General features: G+C 37.7%; 1 protein-coding gene across 1 annotated transcript in view; it reads left to right on the top strand.

Moving 5' to 3' along the window:
* Positions 1 to 2,299: 2,299 nt before the first annotated feature.
* Positions 2,300 to 10,486, top strand: part of LOC123668929 — a 32,034-nt gene continuing 23,847 nt past the window's right edge. The window contains exons 1-2 of the mRNA XM_045602620.1: positions 2,300 to 2,359; positions 9,006 to 9,212. Coding sequence (XP_045458576.1) covers positions 2,300 to 2,359; positions 9,006 to 9,212 — 267 coding nt within the window. The remainder of the gene's footprint in view (positions 2,360 to 9,005; positions 9,213 to 10,486) is intronic.

Genomic DNA, 10,486 nt, shown 5'->3' with positions numbered 1-10,486 from the left:
AGCTGCTGCCCTCGACGTCGTCTGCGTGAATGCTATACAGCACTAAAAATACCTACGATTATACCTTTTAAAATAACATTCATTTACCCGTTTCTTCTTTACATTTCATATCTACAGAAAAATCTCATAGATGGCGCTGCTTTAAAATTGTCTTGTCTACTTATATTCCTTTAATTATGTTTATCGGCTCAGTTACTTATATTGCGTGATTTTTATAGTATGAAGCTAGCTTATATAGCATGGTTATTAACATAATAACAACAACCTTCAAATATGCGTCGTTAGATTGCACGTTGTTACAGAATGCGTTGAGGAAATAAAGGTTCACCCGGTAGGTGATAGCATGATAATATGTAGCCTATATGTTGACCCGACTTCTTAATAATATTCGTGCCAAATTTGAAGTAAATCCATGCGATACTTTTTGAGTTTATCCCGGACATACATACAGACTAACAGACAAACAGACAAAAATTCTAAAAACCATATTTTTGGCTTCGGTATCGATTATAGATCACACCCCAAGTATTCTTTAAAAAAAATATTCAATGTACAGTTTTGACTTTCCTACCATTTTTTATTATATGTAAATGTATTATTATATGTAATAGATATGTGTTCCGATAGATGACGTTACGAGATACGCAAAACGTTTTTTTCATATCGGGTGGCCTTACATGAAAATTGATTCTTAAAGAGCAAACTTCAAAAAATAATAATGAATAGACACAAGAATGAATAAACGTCTATTTTAAAAATATTTATTGAAATGTGCTCGTGCTCGTGATGATTATTCTCATAAGAAATGTTGCGATGTACGACAGCGACTCAATCGTCGTACTGCCGTCATCAAACTGTACAGTGGTAAGATACAGTGTGTAGTGTTGGACTCACGCTTGGGCAAGATGATCTTGGTGACCTGCACGCGGATGCCGCGGCGCGGGTGGCGGTAGGTGGCGGCCACGACCACGGTGATGGGCCGCGTGTCGGGCTCGCGCCCCGTCGGCTCCGCCACGCACACGCCCGCCGTCAGCGCCGCCGCGCGCGACACCAGCGTGCCCACGCACAGCCCGCGGTAGCGCGACAGGAAGTACACCTGCCGGTCGCACTCGACTGATAAATACGTGGAGAACACCCTCGTTTTAGTTGTAATGAGAAGGTGTCGTCGTAATCCTGAGGGATGCCGCGCCGTGGAGCGTAGATCTTTTATTTATTTAACTCAGCAACTCAGCTGCCGGTCCGCGGTCACGTCTATTCCTCACATCTAAATAATACTGTTTTCAAGCAGTATTGTGTTCCTGTTGGTGAGTACGGTGACCAGAGCTCCTGGGGGGATTGGGGATTGGGCCGGCAACGCGCTTGCGATGCTTCTGGTGTTGCAGGCGTCTATAAGCTACGGTAATCGCTTACCATCAGGTGAGCCGTACGCTTTTTTGTCGACCTAGTGGTATAAAAAAAAATTAAAAAAATTTCGTAGAGCTCGAACAGATATACGAACATTTTTTTGTAAAGAAAAATACAACGATTTGATCGTAAATATTATTGAGCCGAAGCCTTAATTTATATTCAATAGGGTTATTTTTTGACATACGAGTACATATCGAGACAGCAATTACAATTATTCTGATTCAAATCATTTTACTTTGAAATAATTCCCTACCATCAGTTCTGAAAGCAATGAAAATAGTTAAACGCGCTTAGTTGGTAAACAAATTAAATGTCTCCGTAACTCGGCGTGTCTCGCCGGCGCGTCGTGCTCCCCGCGGCGTGCCTTCATTAGCTGGCTGGTGTTGTCATCCAGAAATATTCGCAAATCAAGGACTTATTTGTTTCGTAACTATCGAACATACAAATAACGCCTAACAACGACTTATTTTTGCCCTCTCGATCGACTTCATTTTCACCCACATTAAGATTATACTCCAAAGGAGATAAGAAACGTAATAACATAATATCATATACATTTAATTCTCAATGTCATAAAAATACCAAGTATTACAGAGAGAGATAGAGTGTCAGAGAGAGTGTTAGTCGGAAACAAACTTACTAAAAAGGGCACGGAGCCGTCGCGCGGCTTGAAGGGCTCCCTGCCGAGGCACAGCGCCGCGCACAGACCTTCGCACGGACAGACTTCAATATCAGTAAAAGTTTTCCAATTTACAAATTAAAAATTCAACGCGAGTCGATAGATTACGTACCGAGAATAACAATTTCGCGTCTGATCATTGTTCCGACTGAGGAGATCGGAGCGCAAACAAAATTTAATCAGCGTGCTTTACGACTTGTTAGGAACATAACGATGTTTAGGAACGGATTCAGCGGAGCGTGCAAGAAGTGGCTCGCGCTACCGGCGGCGAGTGTAAGAGGCTGCTTCTTGTTTTCTCATCTCCACGGCGACTACGACGTCGACTGCGACTAGCAGTCCTGATGGTTCCTAAACTACCGACAGTGCTGCGTATCACGTTTGGAATAAAAAAAAATTATTGTCTTTCATTTTTTATAATTTTTGTCTGTCTGTCTGTCTGTTTGTTTCGGCTAATCTCTGAAACGGCTGGATCGATTTTAAAGGGACTTTCACTAGCAGATAGCTGATGTAATAAGGAGTAACATAGGTTACTTTTATTTTGGAAATTTATTTATTTTATATCTCTGCGAAATGAACAATAACTTTTTTGTTAAAATACATGCGGACGAAGTCGCAGGCACAGCTAGTAAACAATAATGTATTGATATTTAATTTAATTATTCAATTGAAAATATCAGACCTATTGAAATTACTTTACTAACCTAAAAAGAAGTTAGAAAACTCGTCCTACTATATAAAAGAAGACCACCCACTAGGGGTGCTCAATAAGCGAAAAGGAACAAGACAATAAAGCTATATTAAAATAATAAAGTCGTTATACTAAAAAATAGAGACCAACATTCAGAATTACAAAATCTCAAAATAAAAAAGTAATTTATCTGAATCCTTTGAGATGGCAACATGTCTAATCAAAACAACTCCAAATAAGAAAACTCAAAATCTACAAAGATAAACAAATATGAAAAGAGAGCTAATATTTTAAAAGAAAAAAGGAAAATAACCTACGCTCACATTATCCGATAAAACCCCCTCTCAAATATCCGGCTCAAAACAAGATACAGAATAGCAATTAATCCCCCCCCCCCCCTCGATCTCCCAATATGGTTTGTCACCTCAGGAGGTCTAGACTACAACCCTCCAACTTGCCAAAAACTACATCTGCTCATACAATGTGAAATACCTATTATCACCGAAAAGAATGATACTGTCCAAATATTCCCTCGAAAAAAAAAAATTAACGACATTTGGCCTAGCTGAAGTCAAAATAAATGGCAACAGTATGCTTGAGGACGATGACCACATAATTATGTTAAATGTATATTAATTATTAGTTTATAGAACGGGAAAACAGATGGCGTTGGTGGTAAAATAAAACGCGCTATCGATGTTCCGATTAAATTTAGTTATTCAAATATTGTATCGATATTCGGGTCAGATTTTATTAGTGGTTGTTTTAATGCGAACTAGCGTGGTCGCTACACATATTTCGTGACACCATAGAAGGCAACTGGATCAGGCCTCTAGTCCTGTACCCGAAAAGGGCAATGACAAATAAATCGTTCTGAAATCTGAAATGCCTAATTGCTAAACAGTTTTTATATTTACTTTTTAATATCATGGAAATTAAAAAAAGGTCGTAAAGCGCTGATATCGGGTAGCTAGTTTGCTGACCTAATTATATTTAAAAAAAAATTAAGAATTATTTCAGTTGTTTTTCTGCTCGCTACAATTGACAAACAGTGACGTCCGACGAGCGATAGCCTCCAGAAGATAACGACACGCAAACTATAAAGAAAGTTGTTTATATTATTTTCAGGATAATTTTTAGATTAGTTATATCTTATCAAATATTAGCTCCAGTCGCAGTTTCGTCCGCACGAAACCAGCAGAAACACAGAACCATCAAATTTCATCACTGCTCAACTGCGGAGTTTCTTGCCGATTTTTCTCTGCAGAATCTACATTCCGAATCGGTGTTAGCTTTACTTTTACAAATATAACACCTTAAAATTTTTATCAATTATTTTGGCCTACTTGAATACAGTTATTTCTGATTTTGATTTTGATTCATGGATGTCCCAACTAAGATATCTTTGCACAAAAACGATCTTACAACGAATCCGTCGATGTTGAATATATTTCGAAGCAAAGCGACATTGTTGGCTCGAATACGAAATAAGCTGTATTTCTGAAACTGTCACGCTCGTGTCTAGTTCTTAGTTCACTGACAATAAGTCTCAGGTCACAGCTTAACAACTACACTACACTATAATAACTATAAAAAAAGAAACAATATGTAGAATAGTCTTGGTCAGTGGACTCGCGTCGACTTTTAGAGAATTTAGGACTAGTTATTAAGCTTTCTAAGATTCTAAAGTTGCAGTGAAGTATCGATTCATTTTTGAACAAAAAAAAAAAAAAAATACGGAATAACAAAAGCACGGGCATTATAAGCCTGTGGACATATCACTTACATAAAAAAATAACAACTACACGCAAATTTCGACTCTCGAGCTAAGATTAATTTGTTATCTTGTATCTTGTAATAAAACTAGTTTCATTAAGGTTAAGCGAATAACGCTGATTGAAAATGTGTAGTATTTATTGAGCTGTAACAATCCTTGCGATTGAACTTTCTGTAATATTTGTTGTGTGTGGTTTATAACGAAACAAAATACCGACTTCAAGTACATGGACATGTTTATGCGTTATAATACAACGTTATCTTTATATTAATACGTGAAGCAAAAACTTTCTACCCCGTTTTACAAAAATTGCGCGGACGGAGGAATATGAAATTTCGCACACTTATAGTTTATATAGTTATACTTATTTTTTTTTAAATTATGCATTAAAATACATTAAATCAATTAAAAGATTATACAATTACAATATGTTTGACACACACACACATGACACATACCTATAGATATACTCTTTTGTTTCATGTTCAAACTTATAATTTAAATTAATCATGGGCGATGACTAGTTAGAGCAAATACACATTATCAAAGAGTACTCAAAAAGTAGTTACTCGTCACATCTCAATGAAATTTAAATGAGATCACGTGACAAGTGCCAACTTCCGATTAAAGAAAAAGAACCAACGAAGTCAGTCCACGCAGAAAGAACTTCTGGGGTAACAAACATAAAAAAATCGAATTTAGTATCTGCTTCTTTTATAAAGGCATTTAAAAGTAGCGTTATAACGTTACTCTACCGTATTGTGTAATAAAATTTCATAAAAATAACAGTTATTGTTACTTCTCGAACTATCCCACTTGCTTGATATTTGCGTCAAAAACCAACGTGGGAAATGTTAACTACTAGTAAGTACTTGCTTATTTTGTCCGCCATCAAAATCAATAAAGTAGGATATTTAATTTAATTTACTTTAGTAATAATGAATCTATAATATATATAAACGCGAAAGGTCACTCATCACGAAATCTCCGAAACTATAACACCTACAAACTTAAAATTTGGCAGGAAGGCTCCTTATAGGACGTAGGCATCCGTTAAGAACGGATTTTACGAAACTCGACCCCTAAGGGGGTAAAACGGGGGTTGCAAGTTTGTATGAAAGCCCTATGTTTTTGAAGTAAGAGATTTGAAATTTAAAATGTATGCTCTATAGATGATGAGAAGGTGTCCAAATAATGTATCTTTAGAAATCAACTCCCTTTTGGGGTTAAAACGGGGGATGGTAGGTTTACTCATTCATCACGAAATCTCCGAAACTATAACACCTACAAACTTGAAATTTGGCAAATAGGTTCCTTATAGGGCGTCAACATCCTTTAAGAGCTGATTTTACGAAACTCGATCCCTAAGGGGATAAAACGGGGGTTGGAAGTTTGTATGAAAGTCCTATGTTTTTGAAGTAAGAGACTTGAAATTTAAAATGTATGCTCTATAGATAGATGGTGAAAAGGTGTCCAAATAATGTATCTTTAGAAATCAACTCCCTTTTGGGGTTAAAACGGGGGATGGTAGGTTTACTCATTCATCATGAAATCTCCGAAACTATAACACCTACAAACTTGAAATTTAGCAAATAGGTTCCTTATAGGGCGTCAACATCCTTTAAGAGCTGATTTTACGAAACTCGATCCCTAAGGGGATAAAACGGGGGTTGGAAGTTTGTATGAAAGTCCTATGTTTTTGAAGTAAGAGACTTGAAATTTAAAATGTATGCTCTATAGATGATGAGAAGGTGACCAAATAATGTATCTTTAGAAATCAACTCCCTTTTGGAGTTAAAACGGAGGGATGGTACGTTGACTCACTCATCACGAAATCTCCGAAACTATAACAGCTATAAACTTGAAATTTGGCAGGTAGGTTTCTTATAGAGTGTAGACATCCGCTGAGAACGCATTTTACGATACTCGATACCTAAGGGGATGAAACGGGGTTTGAAAGTTTCTATGAAAGTCTTATGTTTTTGAAGTAAGAGACTTGAAATTTAAAATGTATGCTCTATAGAGAACTGCTGGATGGTCCATTCATCGAGGATGGACAAAGATGAAATTTGGCAGGGAGGTAGATTATAATTAGTAGACGTCCGCTAAGAACGGATTTTTGCGATATTCCACCGCTAAGGAGGTTTAATAGGGGTTGATAGTTTGTAAGAAACATATACAGCAGGTTCGATTTAAAGCAAAATAACCGCGTTGCAACCCTATGTGTTCAAGAAACATTTATATTGATCAATAAGTAGTACAAAAAAATATATTTTTTACAATATCTAACCTTTACGTTACTAGAATATTTTTTATTTACTCCTGTCGTCACGGAGTTACGGAGGAGCGTGCGTTACGCTATTCCGTGGCATATAGTTACGTAGAACCATATTAAAAACTAAATTGCATGCAGTATGTTTTAAACATATTTACACTACAATACTATATTATTACTACATTATTTCGTATCACAATTCCGACGAATTCAACGAACCATTTTGTTCGACGCGACGCGTGCTTCACGCGGACGTAGTCGCGGGCAACAGTTAGTGTTTTATAAACCAAAGTCCGCAAAAGTGTATGTGATCGATTCCCTCAAACTCTACTGAACGGATTTCACCAATAGAGAGAGGGCTTCAAGAGGAAGGTTTACGGAACAACTTTGCCGGGAAAACTTTGTGACACACTGATTTCACCGCAGGCGAAGCCGCGGGCACAGCTAGTTTAACAATAAATGTGTATACTTACGATCACTTGATCATATAATTAAAGTAATACATAATCAAAATTATTGTGAATAACTAGGCGGATTATTTTGTCATGGTTATAAGTACGCTATAGGTACATTTTAACCGACTTCAAAAAAGGAGGAGGTTTCTCAATTCGACCGTATATATTTTTTGTGTTCGTTCGCAGATAATTTCGTCCTTTATTAACAGATTTTGATGATTCTTTTTTTGTTGGAAAGGAAATACCACAAGGAAACCATGATCTGACGATGGCATCCCAGAGAAATCGAGATTCAGAAAATCGTAGTGGCGACTAGTGCGTTTGTTAATTTTTTTCGTCTACTTATGTGGTTTTACTTGTCGATGTAACTGAAGTCGGTTTTTTTTTTCGTTTGCTAGCAAACATAACTATACATAGTTGCTTCATTATTAAGCTTCACTAAAAATATTTAAATTCTAAAATTATTTGTATTTGTACAAGTATTCTGGTGTTTGTTTTTGTGGGTCTCCCCACCGTGCCTCGGAGAGCACGTTAAGCTGTCGGTCCCGGTTGTTATCATGGATACTTGATAGAGATCATTACTCATAGTAGGTAATGTATTCGTCAACCCGCAGCAGCAGCGTTATGTATTAAGTTCTGGTCCGTCTCCTACATGGAGATAGAGGCCTATTCCCAGCAGTGGGATGATGCACGCTGAACTGATCAAGCGATCGAAAATAAATACAGTAGTGAGTAATTCGTTCGTTTCTCGCGTCTACAGCTACCGCGCGCCGCTTATACCAAATTAATTAATTCCCGTCAACGATTATGAAGCGATCGACCGGGATAATTATAGCTGTACGAGTTGCAAAAAAGGAATATAAAGTTAACTGAACCAGATGTCAGTTAAGTTGGTCTAGAAGGAGCCCCGGATCGATTTTTCAACAAGTTATTTATTTTACAATTTGATGATCTAACTAATCATTGTCATCATAATCGCATGTAACGGGCATAAGATATTGAACAACCTATTTTCTTAGTGTTTACAAGATATCGTTTTAAAAATGTCAAACAGAATCAGACTGCAGCCTCGTCGCTTTAAAATACAGACCTACAAAACTATCGTTAACAAATTGTATCGCAGTGTAAATAATTACCCTCTCATGTCGTCCACGTTAACTGAACCTCTCAAGCTTGATAAAGCTAAGCTTTCAATATAAATATTTAATAATAATAAAAATATTTTCTTCGACATAAAAGCATTAGCAAGTCGACGACATAATGGATATTAATCGTTCAAATAAAATGAAATCACAAGTTCCAGAAAGGTCCGCGAGGCGGCGCCTGTGAGCCGTGCAGTGCCGACGGCTGAGATTACAACAATTGGCGCTTATCTCGCCCATTCCGCCTGGCCTCCATTACTTGAACCCTAGCTCGTATCGAGGAACTCGATGCTTCCGCGTCGCCAGAGTATTTTTTTCTGCGTACGAACATAAAATATATCTATATACACACAAACATACATGTCTCCCGCTGTCCGCCTCGAACTCACTAACGAAACGCCCCGAGACAAACGAATGCGAGAGAATCGCCGAGAACGAAATAACAACGTCGCGTTATTTAAAGAAGTTAATAACGGCGCAGAATGGCAAAAAAATGCGAAGTGACTTCATCGCGAAGGAAATCCGGCCATCTCCGGAAAAAGCAATAAATCTTACCTAGCCGCAGATAGAGTCGGGCTTAAGGGCGGGGTGCGTGCAGGAAGGACCGAGAGCGTCCGGGAGACGATCGATAGCGTCCTGTGCAGTGTGCCGGCGGCCGCGCGCACTCGCCCGCCGCGTCTCGCGCCGACCACACGTCGCCGACTCGTAGACTCGCGCCGCTTGCCGACACTCGGCGCTCGCCAACACTCGCCGCACTCGCCGACAGCGCCGGACGCGACCGACATGGAGGTGAGATATTACACGCGTTCGAACAAGATTAATTATTTATTATACTTTAAATTTATTTGAAAATACGAGGACAATATCGAGTAAAATTTAAGTATCAAAATAGCAGTTATTTATTTTTTGAATTGAAGACTGTTATTTTATTTGAATAATTTTTATGAGCTGAAATATCTTTAGCTATAATATAATTATTATTTAACTTGTTTGTGTTACCGTTTTCGATAAGATTTGGCGATCTATATAGAATGACAGTAAGGTAGCGATGTTCGTATGATCGGAATGCGGCTCGTCCCGCGGCCGTAAACAACGTGCCTCCTGCAGCCGCGTCGTAAACACTTCAAACAATATCCTAAAGCCATGTGTAGCATTTTTTTTTCGGGTTCGCGCCGACCTTTTTTGTCGAGGATCGATCCGGGCATAGAGTAGCAGAGCGGATCGCCAGCTCGTATCGGGGCCCTCCTCGTGCTCCATGTCTGGTGACTGTGGTCTTTGTTAGAGAAGTGGGTCAGCGATGGAGCCGCTGATGCTGAGCGTCCTGCAATTTGTCGTTTTATTAATTCTCACGAAATGATCTTCAGTCGACTTTTGTCACTCTCTTTTATATGTTTTGTTTAATCTTTAACATATTATTAAAAAAATATTGAAACGAAGTAAACGTTATTTAATAATTGTGTTTGCTCGCAATGAAAAAAACCGATCTCGAAATTTATAAGTACTTTGACTACTTTTAATTAGTCCAATCGATCTATTAGAAATTGATTTTTTAACCATAATAGTTAAATAATTATTTTTGCGCGCAAATGAAAAAAAAACGACTTTAATTACATCGACAAGTAATAGAATAGGTTGACGAAAAAATTGTTATCAAAAATAACTCAAAAAGTAGCTATCGTATTTCGATCAAAATTTAATAATCAAAATCGGTACACCAAGTGAAAAGTTATGCGGTATAATATAACGTAGGTCGACGAAATAATAGTCAAGTAAATACACATTATTAGATATAACTCGAAAAGTACTTGTCAATGGGACCACATGGACGCATCATCTTTTAATCATAGCTTTTAATTTAAAAAAAAAAAACATCGAAATCGTTGAACCCAGTCAAAAGTTCTGAGATAATATACACATTTAACAAAATACAATCGAATTGAGAAACTCCTCCCTTTTTTGGAATTCAGTTAATAGTAATAAACACAAATAAACCACAGATAAATTAATTTTTGTCCCTTAGACACTACTTATTTCCTATATATGTACAGCAAGCCCTACGTGCT

The sequence above is a fragment of the Melitaea cinxia genome, chromosome Z (genome assembly GCF_905220565.1).
Source record: "Melitaea cinxia chromosome Z, ilMelCinx1.1, whole genome shotgun sequence".
Classification (NCBI taxonomy): Eukaryota; Metazoa; Arthropoda; class Insecta; order Lepidoptera; family Nymphalidae; genus Melitaea; species Melitaea cinxia.
Note: the sequence above shows the minus strand (reverse complement) of the source record. Positions and strands in the feature narration are given on the sequence as shown.